General features: G+C 37.9%; 1 protein-coding gene across 1 annotated transcript in view; it reads left to right on the top strand.

The window, feature by feature from the left end:
• The window catches only part of ITGA1 (integrin, alpha 1), a 47935-nt gene that overhangs the window by 4364 nt on the left and 19943 nt on the right, over nt 1-23628 (top strand). The window contains exons 4-15 of the mRNA XM_009326959.1: nt 940-1028; nt 1121-1235; nt 1902-2029; nt 8065-8213; nt 9938-10088; nt 11203-11368; nt 15654-15727; nt 17575-17719; nt 18908-19050; nt 20367-20510; nt 21924-22178; nt 22605-22735. Coding sequence (XP_009325234.1) covers nt 940-1028; nt 1121-1235; nt 1902-2029; nt 8065-8213; nt 9938-10088; nt 11203-11368; nt 15654-15727; nt 17575-17719; nt 18908-19050; nt 20367-20510; nt 21924-22178; nt 22605-22735 — 1690 coding nt within the window. The remainder of the gene's footprint in view (nt 1-939; nt 1029-1120; nt 1236-1901; nt 2030-8064; nt 8214-9937; nt 10089-11202; nt 11369-15653; nt 15728-17574; nt 17720-18907; nt 19051-20366; nt 20511-21923; nt 22179-22604; nt 22736-23628) is intronic.

The following is a 23628-nucleotide window of genomic DNA, read 5'->3' as shown; positions in this document are numbered from 1 at the left end:
AGAGATCAGATCTTAGGAGATGTTTAGCTAGTAAATATGCATTAGAATGGTTTCTGTAGAGAAAATTTACTTAGGACTCCAGAGCTAAATGTGAAGGAAGTTGTGACTGTAACATCAAAAATAATTTTATTTTAAAGCTTCTCATTGTCCTAAAGAAAACGTGCTCATAATTTTAGAATGGGCATTTGGCTGTGTTATCAAAACTTTACTATGACTAGCATTAATTGACTGTGGTTGGCAGTCCTGGCCACGGAGCCAGAAAGGCTATGGAGCATAGATTCATGGATTACCCTTTCCAAAGCTCTCTGAAGCCAGCAAGAGCCTTCATAATGCCATCAGTAAGCTTCTGATGAGAATGTAACTAGCCAGAACCAGGCTGATACATCTTAATATGATACAGGTAAATATTAATCATTTTCTTGCTCATGTGAAGAGATACATGATGTAGACAGGAAGAGACTTCCTGTTAATATGAATTTCACTAAATACACCTGTCGTGGTATTTTTTATTTCCTCTTTTCCCTTGAAAGCCTAAATGTCAGTAATGTAACGTAACAGTAACAAATCTAAAAGCTGTTAAGTCATTTATAGCAGGCTAGGGTAAAAAATGAATGTTTGTTTTCTAATTAACAAAACTGTGTGAACAGTAATCTCTTGCTTTCATGATGTGCTGTTATTTTTACTTTTTTTCTTTTTTGCGGTTCAAGAAAACTATTTGAGACAGCAACCCAGACAAATTTTCTGGGATAAAAGCCAGGCTCAGAAATTTTTCTTGATTGTTGCAATTGAAGAAGGAGGAGGAAGGGTGCTAAAATATTTGATGAAACCAGTGTCAGTCTGGGTTTTATTTTAAAAGCTGGAAGCTCCATGCTAGGATATATATACTTTAACATTTTGTTTTCACATTCCCAAATACTTAACATTTTAATCTATTTATAGCTGCTACTTCAGTTCCTAACATCGTGGAAGTAAAAGAAAACATGACTCTTGGAACAACCTTAGTGACTAACCCAAAAGGAGGCTTTCTGGTAAGAAAGGTCTTTTTGCCAATTTTAGAAGTCGTCTGTGTTTTTCTCAGGTACCATAACAAAAACATTTCACCCTTTTTCATCTTTTAAAGGCATGTGGACCACTTTATGCTTATAAATGTGGGCGTTTGCATTACACAACTGGAGTTTGCTCTAATGTCAGCTCCACTTTTGAAACCGTTGAGGCGATTGCTCCATCTGTGCAAGGTATGCATGCCACAAGAATTCTCTTGTGTGTCCGAAAACACAAAGTGCCAAAGACGACAAATGTATACACACAGGCATACCAAAAAGTATGAACTGCTTAACTTAGCTACCAGCATTACCAAGTTAAGTAAATGTGTTCATTGTCCCTATATAACCTAAATTCTTGCTACTTTTGGAATTTATCTCAGTATAAACAATCATTAGAGCGCTATGTGACATCCAAACACAATTGCTAAGAATAGTTGCTTATGTTTTTTACTTATGGCCAAAAGACACTTTTTAAATAATGACGACATGTTAAGACCTAATACAAACCCAATTTAGTAATATAGATAAAAATCTTAAAGACCCGGTCCTTTGAAAAATCAAAGAGGAACAGATTGACACTGAAGAAGGTAGGGGTCACTAGTAAATACTCCAATTATGTGGTCTTCTAATTCCATTCTTAAATTTCTGTTTACAAGAAAGTGCCTTGCTCATAAAGGGAGCACAAACCATGTAAAATACGATGCAAAAGTTAATGAATGACAGTTGGTGTCAAACATGTCAGTGCAGCACCAACTGCAGAAGGATATGCATTTGTTACTAATCACAAAAGTAACTGGAGCTGTGAGATATATTTGATCCTTGTTAGTATCAATTCTTATGTGGCAATTTGTGTTGCAGAGTGTAAAACCCAGTTGGACATCGTCATAGTCCTTGATGGGTCCAACAGCATTTATCCATGGGAGAGTGTCACAGCCTTCCTAAACAGCCTCCTGAAAAATATGGATATAGGTCCTCAGCAAACACAGGTAACACGGAAGATATTTTATGATTGTTTAATTTGCGAGGAAAAAAAGGATTTACAGGACATGGGATGAGAGCGTCATCTGTAGAGCTCTTCAATTCCAAGAACTTACGGCAATGGGGTACTAAAACAAAATAGCTGAAACCACAACAGTGTCTGCCGCCAAGTAGCAATGTCAGGGAGGCTCTCCCTCCCCCCACCGCTCAGGCAGTCTGAAGAAACTGACTTTCTAACCTAGAGACAGAAGTTAAGTGCGTTAAGTGAGGCCGTTTCAACATTGTCCTTTCCCACTTCCTTCCTCTCCACAACCACTTCTTGCCTTCTTTTGTACTTCATAGCACAAAGGTCATTTCTGTTCCTCTGAGGCACACGTGCATGGTTCAGACAGCCTTTGATTATAAGCTTTTTGGAGCAGCATTCAATATTTTGTCCTGTGGAGCATGGAGCATACAGCTTTCAAACATTTGAAATTATAATTAACGAGTGGCTGTTAAGGTGCATGTTATTAATGGCAGAAGCTGCATTTATATAATAAGTGGGGAGGGCCAAATACCCAGCTGCTACAAATCAGCACGGTTCCACCAGAATTAACAGAGCTACAACCAATTACCCCAGCTGGGGATCTGACATATGTTTCATAGTCTGCTGAACAGAGTATGTAAATAGCAATTCCAGCAGAACTCGGGGAAGGGGGAAACATGGAAGCTGGGATACATTTTAACACGGAAAGCTTTATTAACAGCAACAGAAGAAACCAGGTCTTCTTTTCACTGCTCCCTTTTCCACCTCCCAAAATCAAGGATTTTCTGGGATCCTGTATGATATTTGATACGCTGCAGGCCAACACTTAGTGTTTTTGCTACTTCAGGTTAGCTCCTAACATTGAGCTCCAGCCTTCACAAGGGAGACCGTGAGAAGGTGTAAAGGATACCTCTGCAGAGAGTATCCCTGTCATTTTCCAAGTTAATTGGGGTTTGTGAGTTACCACCCAACTCCTGTTGGCTGTACTGAATACTGGCTGATAAAATTATTACTTACAAACTGTCAACTTTACAATCGTGTCCTGTTATTTTAAACATGTTGCTCTTCCAGGTATTTTGAGGAAGAAGGACAAACACTGTCAAATTTAACAGAAAAAAAAAAATTCTTCCTCATGCCTTAAGCTGGTGATTACTCAGACATGTACTGTCTTGGGAGAATAGTGAAACCTGAACTTCCCAGTATGGGGCAATGGCTGCATGGAAATCATCACTGCCTTCTGACCAGGGGGCTTCATGGGAATAGTGCACAGGGCAATCAACTCTACTGCACCCTCACTCCTCCTCCTCACCCTGCAATTCCTGAATTTTTACATTGCCACACCTCTGTTATGTTTGGTTTTGGAATCCTGCCTTGTCTGTGCGGCTCAGCTCGTGCACAAATGGTTCCTTGCTGGCCTGCACTCCAGCAGCCCACCGTCTCCACCCACAAAATCTGTTCTACCCACAGTTCGGCATAGCTACCCCTCTTCTCACACGTACACTTATTCACTCGAGAATGTCAGCTTTGGCATCTGGTTGCTACAGAGCAGAAACAATTGAGAGGGAGATAAGAATGGGATAAGGGGGAGAGAGGCTGAAAAACTGGAAATGGAAGGCAAAAGCTATGTGGACTTTTCTTGGTTCGTCTTACCTTCCCCCCATCCCTAGAACACATCCCATCTCTCTCCTCTCCTCTGAGCCCCCTGCTTGGGACCCTGGCACAGCCAAAGGTAGTAATGAGTTTGTACCATCTCCTCCACCCACACTGTTGCCTTTCTCAGAAACTGTTTAAATGACTATTGAATGGGGAAGAGGAGAAATGACAGAGCAGGCTTATTTCTCCATTCTCCTCTGGGAGCACAGAATAGAAATACAGAAACAATTGTTTTCTTTCTGTCTGTTTAAATTGATTTTTCCATGTTCTTGTTTTGGGGATTGTTGAGCACATAGAAATCAGTGGACTTTCACTGACTTCAGAGTGTTTTCCTCTTGCACGGGAAAGGAATGAGGTGATTACAGAAGAACTCCTTAGCAGCTTGGGTGTGACTTGTTCAAAACTGTGTTTTGATTAGAGGCTTGCAAGATTTTTTTTTCCGTTTACCCCCTCCATGAAGAATGGTCATTAGATTTGTGGCAACTCAGAAGAGAAATTCCTCACTGTCCCATGTTTGGCAAATTTGACAGTGAAAGCCAGAAGATTCAGATGCAAAAAGCCAAAGTTTACGGTATAATTTTTTCAGAAGTATTTCCTTCCCTTCCTCTTTCCGTTCTCCAGAAAATCCACAACACCATGCTCATAATTAAGCTGCATATCCTGAGCTCAGGGATAAAAGAAGTAAAGGGAAAGTGATGATAGAAAAGTGGAAAAGGAAGAAGGAATTAAATGAGAAAAAATGGTACAAGTAGGAACAAAATATTTCTCCCAGCCTTATTCCACATTTTAATGTAACTGCAAAGCAAGATAGTTTTTTTCCCTCTTTTTTTTAACTTTTGTAGAGATAATTGCCTTTTTAATATGAGGAGTTTTTAATCTTTTACATATGAGCAACCTTCTGTGGTAGAAGAATATCAAAAGACAAAGCAGAATACTTTGATATGTTCAATTCCAGCTTTAAGGCTATGTTGGAATGGCCTTCAGAAATTTTTAGACAGGTTTTATTTCTCCGTTAATATATGACATAGGCAGTTACAGGCATTTGGCCTGTACCTTATTATATCTCCAAAGGGATTGTATCAGTGGACTAGTAAGTCATGCCATGTTATATCTTATGATCAGTTTTATCTCCAGAAGAACGGAAGTGTATTAAAGAGGTATTAAAAAGATTCAGGATGAAGGAAGACCTTTGCAACAGTTCATGAGTAATTTGTGTCTGAGTCCCTGGGAGCAAACAAAATGTAGCAGAATTAATTCAATTTTGCTTTGATTCAGGTATCTTTAGCAGGCTCTCCGTATGATAAAATGTATTATCCATTAGTGCTTCTCAAGGCATCTCTGCTTTTCTTTTACGTTAAATATGATTTAAATACAACCAAAAATATTTCTGATTTTCCTCCACATCCCAATGGTGAAAATCGTAGCATATAATTTCCATGTACTAAAGGGTTTTCCTTTCAATTTGTTTTTTGTTGTTGGTGGTGGTTTTTACCAAATAGATTAGCTTAATAATTTATTGGGAAAGCCAGAATGTACTTTCCAAATAAGGGGCTGTATTCACTTATAGAACAACAATAAATAGTTGCCTTCAGAAATGTTTTGTCCCAAAGTGGAACAGTCCTTCACTTGCTGTTCCCTCATACAACACTTTTTCACAGGAACTGTGGACAATTAAAGAATTATTCCCTTGTGTAATATAAAAGCCATGGAATGCTAGGGAAGGGAACAAAAACTTAGGAATTACAAAGATGTTCAGTAGATTATGGTCAGTAATGCTGGGAAAAATATTAAGTTCTCTGGAGTAGAGCAGAATTACGTCCTTCTGTGTAGTACTATTGCATTTTCCAGATTTAAATTAAATAAGCAAATCAAAACATACAATGCCTATAAGCATCATTCTTAGGGTCTTGCTGAAGTTATGCAGTTTGAGCAGGTTTATTGTCCCATAAAGGCACATTTGCATCACGTAGATGTGTTGTTTATAGTTTTCCATTAGATTAAAAGGCTGCAAAAGTTCAAACCTTCATTGCTATCTAATGGAATATAATTGTAATTTTACAAGGTGTGTAAGGATTCTGTAAGGATTCACAAGGATTCTGTGATCCTGTAGAAGACTGGAACATGCAGCCTAGTAGTATTTTGTCAGTTCTGGGAAGCTTTGCATTACCCTTTTTTGAGGAATGGCTCATCTTTGATGCCATGAAATATGTAGAACATGATGATCAGTGTTTTCAAAGCCACTGCTAAGGAAGGGTCCCAGAGAACAATTGTATCCCATAAGATAAACACATGCCCCCCTTCCTTCCTGATTTACAAGCTATGCAACACAGTGCAGTTTTCCAGACTCAGATGTTCTTCCCATTCACTTCCTGAGAAGGAAATGCTCAAAATGTTTACTTGCTGTGATCATGGACAACGTTTCCTTTCAAATAGGAAATGATACAACTCAATGTCAGCCTGTAGTCTTTTTTAGGAAAACAACACCACCAACATGGGTCTCTAGAATCATGAAAGACTGGCAGATACTTTTCACACTGGCAGCAGTCAATAGTTGATTTAATCCTTGGTACTAATAAAATCCTCAAAGCTGCAGATAAGAAGCCCGTGAATCCACAGCGGCGGGCTCCCTGACATACAATTATCTCTGGCTATGCTTGTGCATGGTCCTGGAATACTTAAGGCACTCCTCCTGCTCCAAAAAACCAAACATAATGAAAACCTCTTGTTTATCACCAGTTAATGGCAATCTTTTCAAATGACTAGCAGCATCCTGTTCGGATTATGCTGTATGTCACTTTAGATGCATGCCACAAAATAGTTGCCTTGGAGGGAACGGGTTAAAAATTTCATGTTCAGCTTGGGGTTTAATTGGTGCCACATGACTGCTCTGAGCAGTAATACAGCGTGGGTCCCAGCCTGTTGTGTAAACATTGTGCAGGATTAGTAGGCTGCTGCCCATCAGAGCATCCAGCCTCTGGATGCTTTTGGCTGCAGGTGAGAAGGGCGTGCCTCCAAGAGAGAATTAAAATGTCTTGAAAGGGAGCAGCTTGTCGTAACTTTGCACTTACATCAGTTCTTCCAGATTTGATTGTATTTTCAAAAGGATACAGAAGTTAAGTGGGATTATATACCATTATAATTATAGTCCCATAATAGTATGTAACTAGCTTTTCCTAATGATCGTGATACTGTTGTTTAGTATCAAATATTTATCCAACTCTAACCCTTCTACTACAAGCAAACAAACATTGTGCAGAATCTGAGAGGCTATTAAAGTACCTCAAAAATCACCTATAAAGCAATTGCAAAGTACATGCTAAGCCACTTCTAAAATAATATGATGGCATAAACATCCCAGAGGTATTATGGATCTTCAGTACCTAAATGCTAGAGTGCTTTCAATAATAGATGAGTGAGACATAAATATGCCACGTAATACTGCATTATCCTAAATAACACCTATAAATTGCCATGTGTAACATAAAATTGAAATATGCTAATGGAACATTGTGTGGATTCTTCCCAATAAAAGCTGTCAGGAACCTGCCAAAGCATTAAAACTGGCAGAGATGAATGAGGGAAATTAATTAATATTTAAGAATATTGCTTGTCTTTTTATTTCACACTTGTTTTTGCAGCAGGTTCCCTCAGGCATTTCTGGTTGGGTTCCAATCCCATGCATTGATCTTTCACACAAAGACTTGTCCTGCTGAGGTCATGTAGAGTCTTTCCATCATCCTCCCCCATTCCAGAAGCCACCATTTTATTCATGTTGACCCCTCTGGCACTTGCCAGGTGTCTTACTTTAGCTCTCCTGCTGGGAGAAAGGCCATGTCCTGGACTGCCCCGCTGTCTTCAACACGATAAGGGTACTTGGGTCTTCCTCTCACCTTGAGGGCCTAAATTTGTCATTGCAGTGCTGTTTCTAGGCTAGGTTTAGGGTAGGAATATTATATTTGGATGGAGTTAAGAGAGTTGCGAGTGAACCATGGCCTCATATGCTATAAGAAAAACTATTTTGAGAAGTTGTGACTGGTGGTTAGGGCATTGCTCTGCCTTGGCCTAGAGGAGAGCAGAGCTGCGGCACAGATTACTGCAAGTCAGGAAGAGCAAGGAGTTGTGCCTGCTTTTGGCTTTGTTCCTATTTTTAATAAAAAGAATCTAGAAATTTCAAAATGTTTCACAAGATTGACTGTCTTCTAGCCAGTGTTGCTCAAATGCTTATAGGTGTTTCATACTGAGGGAAACACACAGAGTTCATTTCTTTTCCTGTCTGTAGGTACAGACAGGCATATACCTCACTGCAGGAGACACAGATGTTTTCTTTAAGGGTAGTTGATTTTTAACATGGACTGTGTGTTTCAGGTTGGAATTGTTCAGTATGGACAGACTGTAGTCCATGAATTTTTCTTGAATACTTACTCGACAACAGAAGACGTGATGACTGCAGCCACGAGAATACGCCAGAGGGGTGGCACGCAAACTATGACAGCCCTGGGAATAGATACGGCAAGGTACATTCATAAAATATTGTCCTGCATATGGTAGAAGCAAACATAAACAGATATGGTGACTGTTCTGATTTTATAAATTAAATATATGATGTGGTTGACATCTGACTTCATTTTAGCTAAGCAAACAAAATTTAGGAGGAAGGTGGATAAACAGACTCTGTCCCGCATCTAGAGCAGTTGTATATGGCACCCTGAAAAGGGAGCTGTCTCTTGAATGGAGGAAATAGGGAATGAAGAGAGACATGGAGCAAGGTTTGTAGGCCAAAGCAAAGGGCTGACAGTCTTTGATGTCCACACAGAGCAGGTAGGAACTGTGTGTGTTAGAGGGATGAAGGAAATTAAGTTTTTCAGAGGAAACAGGAAAAAATAGAACTTTTTGTTCTATTGTTAATTTGTCTTCATTCTGAAGTTAAGATTATAACAGGGTTTGAGCTCACACTTGTCAGAAAGCCTAGAAATTTTATATCTGAAGTCTTTGAAGCTTCTGGATCGTTGGGAGATTAAAGATCTCTTGTAGCAATAGCATTATTTAGAAACGCTTCCTTTATGAGAAGAATGAAATCTGACTTTTGTAGAATAGACAGTAAATGCAAAATCTCTCAGACACTTTCAAACTGTATAATGTTGTCCTGGTATCTTTTTTCTTTTCTACTTTTTTCCAGCATGACAGCATGACTTTGTTCCATAAAAGGTTGCATTTGCCCTTTCCAAACAACCATTTAGTGAAATATGCAGCATCTTTCTGATGAACTATTTGATTATCTGACCAAAGTTTTGTTGATATAATATCTTAAATCCAATGAAATTCTTACATATTCACCAGTAATGTTTTCCTTAGCTACAAGTAGAAGCTTGAGGGAGTCTGAACAAGTTCATGAAAGCAGAGCCAGCTGAGAATTGCCAAATACTCAGAAACCACATGTGGTTCAGAAGGTCCCTGTGCACCACAAACTGTTGCAGGCTTGTATTTACAGAAACTATCAGCAAAAGCTTCCTCTGTTCTTGCAGTCTTCCTATCCATCCACTTTTGGCCATCGTCAGCGGTAGTTTTAGCTTTCACTCATGTGGCCAATCTTACAGTTCTGCAGTATTTTTCTAAAAAGAGGAAACCCTGCTTCCTTCCTTCTCCTCCAGAGCCCTAATCCAATCTCGCCTTTTCTGGTCCGCTCCAGAGTCCGGATGAGCAGCTGCCCAAAACCTCAGTGCCCCTTTGCCCATCTGCAGCTGTAGAATTCAGCCAACCTCTGCTCACCTGCAACCTACTTCTGCCACATCCCCAACATCCAGTTTTGCTGTAGATGTGCAGAGGTGTGCTGGTAGCTGAATACTTTGACCACTTGAAGTGCTGCCATACGGTGGAAATAGGTGGTTTTTTTATATGTGGGTTTCGGGATGATGGGGGGGTGGTTGTTTTTTTTTAAGCTGCCAAAAGCTGTTTTAAGGTGCCAGAAGTTTATCTGGAGAGGGGAAGAATTCTTCACTATCCAGCATTGTATTTTATGCTGTGGCTCCTGAATGAATAATGAATGAATACTTGTGAAATTCTTTGCTGTGAACTGTCATGTAAGTTCCAGTTGTTGTTGTTTGTATTTGTTCATGGTTAATATTAATCTCCTTTTCCTGCTCCTTAGTTAAGTCTTTTAGTGTATGGTTGGCTATGCAAACATGATGCACATGCTAAATGCTGACATTGCCTTTCTCCAAATGTTTTATGCTCCCTTTAGGAAAGAGGCTTTTACTGAGGCTCATGGCGCGCGAAGAGGAGTACAAAAAGTAATGGTTATTGTGACTGATGGGGAATCACATGACAACTACAGATTAAAAGAAGTGATTGATAATTGTGAAGATGAAAACATTCAGAGATTTGCTATTGCTGTAAGTGAAATTTAATGGGAAAATTCAGAATCTTAAAAGCATGTTTCATCTTCCAAATGTAATTTCTGTTTAAAAAGTTCATTTCACAGAATCTTTATGGAACTATAATCATTTCAGAGAGGAAAAAAAGAAAGAAGCTGAAAAAAACATTAAAAATTTGCTTTCTGATTTTTTAGCACATAAGAAAAAGCAATCTATCTGTCTTCCTGGTGATGACAGGTGGGTGTGCATGTGAAGAAAAAGGAGAAAGAGCTTGAGGGGTAGTATAAAATCAAATCCTTTTTGTTAAGAGCAATATTAAACGGAATGGATTAGTTCAAATCTTCTGAGCAATTTCTATAGACACATTACCTACTTTAAAAAAAAAAAAAGCTGTTCCAGTGTCCAGGAATGCTAGAACATGGGAGTTTGTTTTTTATTTCCCTCTCAAAGCAAGTTAAGTGTATAGAGCACTTTTTTCCTATGAAAAATACTTGTCGGTCTGGGAATTGGAGAGGTGAGTTGTTTTGTTCTGAGGCATCCTGAGTTTTTACAGCACTGGTGTTAAAACTGCAGACCAAATCTAAAGTCTTGTACTGTGATGGATTTGTTAACACTGAATGCAAGTGTTGTTGTTATAAGTATTTATAGGGCAAATCTGTACACAAAAAAGAATTATTCTATGCCTAATTAACATGTCATTAATTGCTCATATATCATGTTATAACGAGAAGTGGTGGTACCTATAGAGAAGCCAGTGCAATTGTGTATTCTGGTTTGGGTGTTGTTATGTTGTTTTTTTTCCTAAATCAAGGCCTACTTCAACATATCATAGAATAAATCATTATAATTTTGTGAAGAAGGGAAAAAAAGGATGGTTGAGGATAGCAGACATGACACCATACAGTTGCTTTGTTTGCTGTTGTTGATATTTTCAGGAAAAACAACTAAGCCCTCATACAGTTCTGTTCTCGCTGGAAAAGAATAGTTTCAAATCAATTTGAGGGAGGTTTTAACAGAAAAAAATAAGGTTAGATATGAGTTCCCAATATTCTCTGACAACCTGCCTCAAAGGTATCTTTTAAAACAAGTTATAAAATGTATCCTTGACTTCTTTTCTTTTAATTCTCTTCAGATTCTTGGCAGCTACAGCAGAGGAAATTTAAGTACTGAGAAATTTGTAGAGGAAATAAAATCAATTGCCAGTAAGCCTACTGAAAAGCATTTCTTCAATGTCTCAGATGAATTAGCTCTTGTAACTATTGTTGAAGCGCTTGGAGAGAGAATATTTGCCCTGGAAGGTATGACATTATTTAAAATTTTACTTCGTGCGTGCATTACAACTGAAGTAAATAGAAGACTACCTGCTTTTATCTTCCTTTGCAATGTATTGTGCTGCATAAAATGTATTATGCAGGTATTTTTTTCATGCTGACCATAAAAATATTTCACAATAGACATCAAAAACGTAGATAATGATGTGAAATATATTCAGATGGGATGGAGCTTATGGAGACAATAGCCTAAAAGGGTAAATAACCATTACCATTTTAGCTGGGGTAAATGTGAAGTTGCCTTCTCTTAGGTAAAAAAGCATTGCCAGACCATATCCTGATTAACCCATGATCATGTGTTCATCTGCCTATACTTTTAGGTTCTCTTTTTGGTTAGTTATTAATTACAGCATATTACTTTGGTAAACAAGTCAGCATGGACTTGGTGTGTAGAGTGGACAAGATATTTTTCCTTTGGAAATGTTCATGATACTCAGATTTCAGCACAGAAAAGTCATTCTCTCATAATGTCTGCTTACATTCTCGATCCAAATTAGGCAACGCTGTCCAAAACTCTGTCTGTTTCAAGCACACTACTGGTAACAGAAGAGACTGAGTATTAGTTATAAATTATACTGGCCAACTCTGAAGGGATTCGTGTTATACAAAGAAAACTTCCATCTATTTGGACTTACTTTTTTCAACATCTCAACTTTCCAAGTAGCTGGAATAGTGTAGTTTCCAACTGGAACAAAAGATAACATTGACTTGAATGTCATGAAATAATACAAATATGAGAGAGTATTTTAAAGTTTTTTAAATTGGAGCTATATTTTTCAGACATATTTAGGGGGGTTTTTTTGGTGTACCATTTAGCTTGGTCAAATATTACTATTTTCAGCTGATTATTACTAAATATTTTTTCCAGTTTATATATTCTTATCTTCTTACTTTCTGGAACGTTTTGTTTCCTCACTTTTGGAAACAAATTCATTTGAGGAGAATTTAATCTCTCTAAAGCCCAAAGTTTAGCCTCCTTAAGCTCATTGAGTACTTCAAAGTTCATTGGATAGGGGGCTCTTTTGTTAAGTCCCCGTTTATTGGGAAGAATACACTTTCATAGGAAAAATAGTTGTTCAAACTGAAATTGAAAACTTAGTCTTCGATTTGTGCTTTGTACTTCTAGAAAAGTGAGAAAAATCATTGTCTTTCATTAGTAGAATAAAATCTGTTAGTTACACCTATTAAATATAATGGATATAGAATAAAAAGTTAATCAACTGCTAGTCATGACAACAGACGAAGGATGTAAACACTAACATGACTGAGTTTCTGGATATCTGTATACTCAAATTCAAGGTTTCACGCCATAGCTCAACCCTCTGAACAGCCAGATTCCACTGGAAGAGACGGTCTCACTTTGCCACACTCCACCTTGTCCCTTTCAGTAATCAGTAGCCATTAGTTAGTGCCTGCCTGTCACATGAAACCCCAGCCTCCAAACAGTGGAGTAAATTGTGCTGGCTTGAACGCCCTGCTGACGGGGACTTTATATCATGAGCTCTAACCCGTCCATTGGCTTTAGTAATTTATTCCTCTAATCATAAGAAAAAATTACAAAACATTTGAACATTAAACAAGTTCTGTAGTTTAATAAACTATCCAAACAAATGTAGTTATGTTGATGGTGATGAAACTAACTGTTTGATTAAATTGTAGAAGCGTTACCTATTTATATGACAGTCAGCTCTTGAGGTGACTAATCCTCGTCATCATGTCCTTCAGTATTTTGGTACTTTAAGCATATTGTACCTCTTTAAGTATCAACAAGTTCTGCAGTACTCCTCAAATTCAGCTTTAATTTTCTGCAAAAGGTGCAGCAACAAATATCTACTTCTTGGATATTATTACTTTTTATTTAACATAAACCTATTATAAACTGTTAGGATATCTGCGCCTTTATATATTTGCCTTATTTTCAATTTTTATTTTATATAGACTTGGCTGTATTACAAAAAAAAATATATTTGAAGCAAAAAATGTGAAAAATTCTTTTCATCCATACTGTAAGAGACAAGCTAGGTAATTTCACTGCTCCCAAAAGGCTCCTTGGTTTCCAGATTTTTAGTAGGACCTCAGAGTCTGTGCTAAGATTTCTGTATAAGACACCTGTGATATGAGATAAGAAATGTCAGCTCCGCCACCTGTGAAAGTCCCAGAAATCACATAATCTGGCTGCAAGGGAAGTCAGAATGGAAACTGGAAATGAGATCTTAGCTTTATGTCAAAACATAACAAGGCTGAGTTGCTCCAATGAGTTGGTAAGGCTGGAGCTAGAAGATGCTGACTAAATCAGTTTCTGTTGATTCTTCACGCATGGTTTCCTGTCCCTCCCAAAGCATTTCAGGAGCTATTCTACATTTGCAACTGTGTCCATGGACACATTATTGTGGCGGGGAGAGAAAAGCAGATTAATTCTGTCCCATCCAGCTTTCTGGTGACAATCCAGCTTATTGGATGTGTGCAATGTAGAAAAGGTTAACCCTATACACTGTAGCTGAATTAACTCCTGTGCATAACACGGAGGTCACAGGAACTTTGATTCTTGAAATTCTGTGTCTGAATCTGTTTAAATTCTCAATCTAAATAGCCTCCTGGTAGTATAATAGTACATTTGATTTTTTTTCTTGGATTTCGTGTTTTCTTTTTGGTTTTGACCTTTAAAAAAATGCAAAGGAAAATTGAGAGTTGAAAAATCAAATCCAACAAAAACCCACACTTGACAGCCAGTGGATTTTTACCTATAATCTTTTTCTTATGCCTGTGTGTCTCATGGCATGGACTTCTGGTTTTAACAGGAATTTTATGTTTTATCCAACCTGTAGGCAGGCACAAATTCACAAAATATCCTTTGTAGGATGCTTGGCAGTTTGAAACTCAATGGAAAGTCAGACTGGGAGCTGTTATCTAAGCAGCATTCAGAGCTGCACACACCAACAGTACTGGCATTGTCCTCTGCCTCAGACTGTGAGAGCCCTCTCTTTCTCAGCTCATCAAGGAGCATCCTTTACTGCATAAAAATATTATCAGCAAATGTGCAACTTAAGAGTTTTATGCTTAAAAAGGACCATAATTTTTTCAGACTTAACAAAGCAGCTACATCTTGTGAAACATGATGGCCAATGTTTGTGTGTCAAACATTTTGTGTTTGAGATCATGTCTCCTTCCTATGACTGGCCATAAATCCCAACAATTAGCAAAGACATCATGTCCCAGGGAGCAGCCTTTGTGGTTTAGTTGCTGAGTATCAAAAGTTCAGTATTATTTAATAATCCAGATGCCTGAAATTCATGCAGCCATGGCTTGCTATGCCTCAGTTTTATTCACACAGTTGGAGGTTTGCCTGAGCACTCAGCTGGTAGCAAATTGTGAACTCTTCCTGGACAAGCATCAGAGCAGATTTCATAGTTCTGCTCTACTGTCCGTTACCGTATCTTGCTCTCAAGGAGGAATCAATATGCAGAATATAGTTACCTTACTTGTGGTGCTTAATGTGGCAAAATAGTCCATGAGTATTGCTTTTAAGTAGAGGAGAAGGTAGACCTTTCTCTTCCCTGATGATATTTCAAGTGTACCTGGGAGCAAAGCAGCCCATCAGACTTTAATAACTAGCGTATGACTACTAACAAGATACTGAAACTAGTACTAAATCACCTGATACCTTTTTTATTCAAAGTCACTTTAAGAAAATCAGGAAGACTGTAATGTAACTTTCTGGGCAGGATTATGGTTCCCAAGCCTTTCCCTGAGGCTTATGAATCTTGGACAGCTGAGATTTTCCTATGTTGTTTTTTGCAAAGGATCATACAAACATCAAGTGTTTTTCATTTAAAGCTCTACCAGCTGCCTACGAATTTTTAGTTGCTTGAATACAAGGCCAGGGTTACATGGCTGGTGTTTTATTGTTCACTTAGCTCAAGTGGAAAATGGCTTAACCATATTAATCAAACATTCCAAACATATTTACCATCAGCCTGAGGTCAAATCTGGTCAGTTTTAGCCCAGAAATATTTCTTGGACAAGTTCTGAGACATGATCTTAAAATGGAAACTCACGTACTTAATGGTAGCATTTAACACAGATCTTAATTTCTGTATTTATTATAAAAATCTATGGCAAACTATATTCACTGAATATTCTAGTTAATTATGCTATGCTTTACTATCATATGAGCATTTTTATTACACTATTCAGATACTTTTTCAGATTGAAATGAATTTATTTTTGAAAAGTAATTTTTTCTGTTTAATAGCAACAACAGACCAGCAGGCAGCCTCATTTGAAATGGAAATGTCTCAAGCTGGTTTCAGTGCTCATTATTCTCAGGTAAACAAGCTGTTTGAAAATAGAAGTTCTTCTACAAAGTAGATTTTTGTTGGTGCTGGCATGAATTTGGAATGAGTTTTTCAGAATTCTTTGTGCAGTCCTGTTTGCTGTTGGATGTTTCCCACAATCAGTTATTTTTTTGTGAAAATGTATGTAAAAAATGATTATAAACAATGAAAGCTTAAGAGAATAAGTACCTTTTTCACATGAACTCTAAATTTAATGCTCCCATAGCACTTTTTATCAGGAGAGTAGTCTATAATATGTTAAGAAAGACAGAGAAAGACTTTTTACCAGGGCCTGTAGTGACAGGACATAAGGCAATGTTTTTAAACTGAAGTAGGGTAGATTTAGACTGGATATAAGGAAGAAATTTTTAAGATGAGGGTGGTGAGACACTGGAAAAGGTTGCCCAGAGAAGTGGTGGATGACCCATCCCTGGAAACATTCAAGGTCAGGTTGGACAGGGCTCTGAGCAACCTGGTCTAGTGCAAGACACCCCTGCCCATGGCAGGGGCATTGGAATAGATGATCTTTAAGGTCCCTTCCAACCCAAACCATTCTATGATTCTATGAACTATAAAACTGTTCCCTCTAAATATTAATGTATAAATTGATATTGCATTGTGTTGGTGAAATTGAGACAGAAGATATATAAAAAGGATATTTCTGTCATGGATATGATCTGCATTATTAGTAAAACAACATATTCTTAATTTTGTTAACACACTGAATACCTCAGTTCTCAGGGGGTAAATATTTATTGAACTGGGATGCAAAAATCCCTGGGAATTTGTATTAGCAGAAAATCACTCTCTATGTATTTTATTTACTCTTGAAAAGTCAAAACATATCCATTGTGATGATCTGCTCAGAGTACAAAAATGAAATTAAAATTTAACATGAGATCAAAAGAATTGGGAAGACTTAAGCTTTAAAGATATGAAAAAGTAGTGACAGTGGAAAAGAACACAATAGGAGAGTAATTGAACTGAACAAACACCAAGCAATCCAAGACAAACTGACATGCATAGGAAAACCTTCAACATGGCTTTATATACAGCTCAGCATATCACTGGTAAAAAAGAGAATAAAAGACCTTCAATATGATTTAACATAAATACTTTATTGCAGAAGTACTCTCCATTGATTTTTACTCTCTGCACTACATTACACATGATTCTTCAGATGGTGTACGATACCTTAGAAACAAGTATTACCCTGGTAGGGAGCACGAGGATTATTTATAAAGGTTACCTATTTGGTAGAGCATATTCTTGAAGTTCACAAACAACTGATCTGCTATCATCAGAACCTCACTTCAGAAGTGGGTCTTCAGTCCTTGGTGCGTTGACAGACTCAGGGTCACTGGTGTCTGTCTTATCTAGAAGGCTACGTGCATGCCTTTAGGCAAGAAAGGTCAGCAAACCATTTCTCATTGACAACAGGCTCTTGCACAATATACAAGACAACATACATAGATTCAACAGAGAGAGGTTCAAGTTTCTGAAAATTTGTCTGGGAAATGCATTTAAGTTTTGTATTCTCAGATTAACTTTGCTAAATCCCTTTTGTCTTCCTATTTGGCCTGGAATGGTGGGCTGAAGTTGTAGGAGCTGTGTTTCATTCTGCTGTTTTTCTTTTTTTTTTTTTTTTTCCTAAGTTGGATACATTTTTAACAAAAAGTGGGAGACATACTATGATTGTAGGAGCCATACTATAGTAGGAAAAGCAGGGCTAAATATACAAGTATACAGGAAGCATTACCCAAATGTGAGCATCATGATCAATGAATGTCTAAAGATGGTTCACATGGAGAACAGGCTTTTTGTTTTTCTCTGCATAAGGATTGGATCATGCTTGGAGCAGTTGGAGCATATGACTGGAACGGCACAGTGCTCATGGTGAAGGACAGTGGTATTTCAATGCCAACTAATGACACTTTTCGTGACAGGCTTTCAGAAAAAAATGAACCCCTTGCAGCCTATCTAGGTAAGAGAAGTAGCCCATCTTGTAACACTTTTTGACAAATGCTACAAGACCTCTCTCAAATCTCATTCACAAAGAGTATCTTACAGAATATTATCTTATATTCTAGGAGTCTGGGAAAATTTTTAATGTATGGACATGTCTACTGTATGATTTTCTTGTTCTTTTTTAAAAAAATTACAATTTCTTCAATCAAAAAACTAGTCCAAACACTTACAGACCTAAGTATATCTAGACTTTCCCCAACAGAGATGTCTGATCTCTTAAGAGATTTCATAGATGTGTCTAGTATTCTTCTCAAGTTTTTCTATGCCTTAATAGTTAAAAAGTTTTATACAATATTGAGTCTAAATCTTTGCTTAATTAAGCTGATTTCTGTTACTCAATGGACAAGAACAACAGTTTACGACTATCTTTTTTATAATAATGTTCTGCATAGTGCCAGGCTATTGTTTCCCTCTCAGACTTTTCTATCAAAAAGCATCAGTGGCCTTGCTCTCTCCTCAAGGTCTTGCTTTCTGCACCCCATGGTTCTGTTTGGTCTGTTACCTCATTTAAGCCACATTTTCACTAATGAAGCATCAACACTAGAATAATTTCTTTTTCTTCCCCTAAGTACACTGTTTGTCTTCTTTGCAGAATGCTATTAGCTATTTTTTTATATATATCAAATTTGGTAATTTTAAATATAAATCCTATCTTCTATAATACTTGCAACCCTGCCACAGTTTTGATTCATCTGCAAATTTTTTTAAGTCTTCCTTCACCCAAGTTGTTAAATTGTTGTTAATACTAAACAGAGCTAGGTTTAAAATGCCCCCAAAATCGCATTTGGAAGACTCCATCAGTTTGACAGTGAGTTGGTGACAACTGTTCTTTGAAAGTAACTTTTCAATCAGCTGTTCACGAGTTATTTCATCAGTACCATCATATCGCACACTGTGTGAGAATAGCAAAGTGAACGTGACTCACCAGCCTGTGAACTAGTTTAATAACACAGTGGTGCTCCTGACTCCGAGACTGTAGGCAAATACACATCCAGCCCTTTTAATTAACTCTGCTATTATTCTCTAGTATAAATAGGGCTAAACATTTAGTTGTAGAATTAGCCTTAAAAACGCTCTGAATCACAGCAAGTATTTCTGATGCATTCTGTGTATACTGCATCTTGACTTCTTTTCTGCTTCCTAGGATATACTGTGAATTCAGCGTTGACACCTGGAGGCATACTGTACATAGCAGGACAGCCACGATACAATCACACTGGCCAAGTTATCATTTATAAAATGGAAGGAAGAGAGGTACAAGTACTTCAGAGGTTAAATGGAGAACAAGTAAGTATGCATTCATGATTAACATACAAGAGGAATATGGCATGAGAAATAGAAATAATTATTTCAAATGAGAACTCTGCATCAGAAGAGCAAACGAAACTGGGACTTGTAAGCAAGATCAGAAGGAAAGGTTAGGCAGATTCTCTGGTGTAGTAAGTAATGGAAAGTGGACCCTACAGTAGTCAGAGACCCTTGGAAATTTTCTCTTTGAGGGTTAAACCTTCAGCAGTGCCAAAGTGGTTGTAGCCATCTCTGTACTTGCAATTTTCTCTATCTGCTGAGTGGAAGGAGTATGTCACTGGCAGGAAACGGGTGCGACAGCAGGGTTCTGTGCCAAAGCATCGGTTGGGATAGCGTGAAATATTGAATAGTTGCTTGTTAGATTGAGTAGCAGCTCACTGAGAGCTGTTCCTGCAGGAAAAAACCAACATGTAATCACGTCATTAAAGATGGTAGTATAATATTATGCATATGAGGGTTGAAAGACCTGCCTACTTGGGTCTCCCCAGGCTGCAGTACAAGCTTCTTTCAGGAGAATTCAGGTTGCCCAATTTTCACCTATAGCTGATGTCTGCAACTCAGCTAATCAATCAGTCCTTTTAGAGTCAATGAAGGAAAGTGGGCATTTTTAAGGTTTGAGGGATCTGGCCTACTTGAAGCATCTTCTGTGAGACGAGATGCATCTTGTGTTAGAAGGGACTCCTTCTCATGTTGAGTGTACAGTAAATCCAGGGTGTCTAGCTTAGCTGTGAAGTGAATGTAATCAGATAAATCCCACACCTTGTACCCAGTCTATGAACGTATCTAGCTCTTTGTGTAGATCTTGTTCCTCTGCATTTAGTGACAACTTGGGAATTTTGGAGACTGCCTGCACTGTGTTGTCTCGGAGCTTTTGTCCATCTTCCTAGCTTTTTCCCCTGGCAAGCCTAAGACTATTGTTTTTGCTCCTTCTGTGTCTTATTGTTGGGACCGAAGAGAAAACTAGCTTCCCCAAGATACTTCTGTTCAAAAGCTGTCTTAAGAGGTCCTACTCCCCTTAGGAGGTAGAAGGCACCATTTGTACCTTTCAAACTCAGGAGAGCTGAAAGTTGAATGGACCATTCTTAAATAAAAAAATCTGACATCAAACCCTAAAACAGAAAACAAGCTTCAAAGGCAAACAGACCAAAAAGATCATCTAGGTAGCAAAGAAAATTTCTGCCTAGTGGTTAACATTTGGCATTGTTGTAAGCAACCGTAAAACAGGCCTCTGAATAGGAAATGTTGCATGATGTTGCTGACTCTGTCTCTGATTTATACCTTATATTTTCCTGCAGATTGGATCATACTTTGGGGGTGTTATTACCACAGTCGACATCGATAGGGACTCATTTACAGACCTTCTTCTTGTTGGAGCTCCTATGTATATGGGAACTGAGAAAGAGGAGCAAGGGAAAGTATATGTTTATGGTCTGAACAAGGTAAGGATGATGTTTATTGACCAGGAGTAGAACATGCTCCTTGCTGTCGTCATGTCCTTATTTTAAAGAAATATGATAATTTGAGCTGGGGAAGATGACCTGTTGAAAACAGAGAAACATGATTTTGGCAACTAAGAGTATTATACAGATTATTTTTGAAAACTTTCTTCTCAAACTCTTGTTTTCTCACCTTTTTTTCTAAGCGAGTATATTATATAGATAAGCATTATATCCTGTAAGCTGCAGTATGGCATAAACGCTAATTTATAGGATTAATTTTCTATCACATTTTCTTTTTGCTTTCACAGATTAGGGAACAATAGGACTCATCCATCCTAAAAGTGTGTGCTCCAGTATCCTTGTGACTTGCTTACCAACCTAGAGCTAAACCCCATACATCCAACAGCTCTTAAACGTGTCACGACTAGATTGAGGAATATACCAGCTGCACCTCAACTTCTTAATTTGATGTCTCTCCTTTCAATGTCTATGCATACTTTTTCTTCTTTTTTTCTTCTTTTAGTCCTGTACCATTGTGTATCATTATAACAGTTATCAGAGTAGGTTCTAGCAATGATGGTCTCATAAAACACTATTGCAAGAAAAGGACCTGAAGAGACTGGACCCATTTGACAAGGAACTCTTCCAGTTTCTACACGCATGTTGCTAACAACAAATTGCTGGTGAATAGGGTTGGCGAGAAAACAAGAATTCCATGTCCTCCAGTAAAGTGAGGGTCTGAAATTTGTTTTTCCTGCGCTTCCTTTTATTCCTCTCCAAATAAAGGAGATGCAGCAATTACTTGTTGCCGCTAATCTCTAACATGGAACTCATGGGGCCAGTCTCTTGGAAAGATTGGTTACATACCATCCTGTATGTGTGGTTTTGATCTAGGATGCACACTGGACCAGAAGAATATGTATGTTAGGCCATGGAGTATGTGTCTACTGAGGACAGAATTCAGTCTATGTAAGAGAAATGCTGTCTTTTGTTCTGGAATAACAGTATTGCCGTCTGTGTTTCATCAGAAACTTGGCTTACTTCTCAGATTAAGAGAATGCCTTTAGAAGAACTCTTCACACTATCTTAAGAATGAAGTGGTTTACTTAGAATAACATCCAAATATTGTTATGATACTACACTTTCCTGTGAACCTCTAACTTCAAGAAATATGCAGAAGCATCTAGATGCAGAAAGAGAGGGAGCGAGAATGTCTTTCCCGTCCACTGCTCAGAAAGAGCATTTGAATTATAGTTACAGAATGAGTTTCTACAGTGCACTCAATGACTAGGAGTAGGATGTAACTGATTGTAATTTAATTCATCAGTTTGTCTTCTGGACAGGAGCTCTTAAAAGCCTGCATTGCTAATACGTTGATGGAAATCCACAAATGCTAAATCTGTTCTTTCACAGACAAAGTTTGAATATCAGATGAGTCTCGAACCTATAAAGCAAACATGCTGTTCGCCGTTAAAACAGGACACCTGCAAAGTTCTTAAGAATGAGCCTTGCGGTGCACGCTTCGGGACTGCGATTGCTGCAGTGAAGGATCTCAACCTTGATGGATATAATGATATTGTAATAGGTTCTCCCTTAGAGGATGATCATCGGGGAGCTGTTTATATTTATCATGGCCGTGGCAACACAATCAGTAAAAAATATTCTCAGGTATGAAGTAAAACTTTACAGATTGGCAGCTGCTGTAAATGTATGTAGCACAAATCCTGTTTTCCATGTGTTCCCAACATAGAATCAAACTGTACTTCACCTGTCATGACAGCTTCTTTTTTAAAATGCTCTGTACTTTTAAACTCAGTCTGATTTAACTGAGTTTGACTCTAATAATGTTACAAAATATATTTGCATGTTTTTATTAGAAACCTTCTGAAATGTTTTGTACAGGCAGAAAAGTAGATATTTTGCAATTCTGAAAATTTATGGTGTGTTCATCACCATGGTAACCCTTTTAGGAGTATTGTAATGAAAATTTAATATATTTAAAGAGTCTAAAAGCCATCTAACTGCCAACAAATGTGTCTTGAATGTTCTTATCCTTCAGTATGCACTGCATAAACCTCTTAATGCTTTTCACAGCGTATTGCATCAGGTGGAGATGGGGAAAAAGTGAAATTTTTTGGCCAGTCTGTGCACGGAGAAATGGATTTAAACGATGACGGGCTTATTGATGTCACCATTGGAGGCCTTGGTGGGGCTGCCCTCTTCTGGTACGGATACTCACAGCAGCTGTCAGGCCAGAAGATAACCATTTGTCTTGGGATACCGTTGTAACTTGCATGCACTAGTGTTTGGACTCTTGTGAGAATACTGGTTTCATCTCATGCTTTGACACTGGCTGTGAATCTTCATATTTTCATATCTCTCTGGAGGAACGAGTGTAAATCTTAATGGATAACAGTAATAAATATAAGAATGTTTTAGAAACCTTGTTACCCTAGTATGAAGACCTTGTCCTCCTAGACCATATTCAAAACAGAAACTGATTCCACTTGTGGCACTCAGTAAAATAGAAAAACCCTAAGTGTTCTCTTTTTCACACTATATTGCCTATTATCTTATTAGCAATATCAAGGACAGGTTCAAATGTGAAGGGGACACTAAGAAAACTCATTTGACTTCCTAGTAAGAAAAGTCTAGTTTGACTCCCTACAGAAAATCTTGGAAAAATTTAACTAAACTTTCTGGTTAACAGTGAATTCATTTTCCTTGCAAAAAAGCATGATTCAGATGGCATAATGAGCAATATATTTTTGAAGGGAGAAGAGAAAAATACTAGTAAGAGAAATAAACAAGGTAACATGTAATCCCTCACTTCTAAAGCACAACTAAAACCATTTCTCTCTCTGGTAAGGCAATTACTAAGCTAGCTCCTTGCTTTCCCTGTCCTGCTGTTTCACCTAACTCACCTGCTAGGTGATCAAGTTTGTCAGGTCTTGCTACCATCCTCAAGCTGCCAGCTTCTCTTCACCTTCCTCTGGTAGTTTGTCTTTCTAAAAGCTCTGTGTGTGAATGCAATGAGATGCCCCTTCACTGCATTGTTTAGATCACAAATCTGAAGAAAGCTATTTTGCCAGCTAAATTTTCTGTTGGTTTAGAACAC

This window comes from Pygoscelis adeliae, unplaced genomic scaffold, assembly GCF_000699105.1.
Source record: "Pygoscelis adeliae isolate BGI_AS28 unplaced genomic scaffold, ASM69910v1 Scaffold116, whole genome shotgun sequence".
Classification (NCBI taxonomy): Eukaryota; Metazoa; Chordata; class Aves; order Sphenisciformes; family Spheniscidae; genus Pygoscelis; species Pygoscelis adeliae.
The sequence above is the reverse complement of the archived record's forward strand: the minus strand, read 5'-3'. Positions and strand labels throughout refer to the sequence as shown.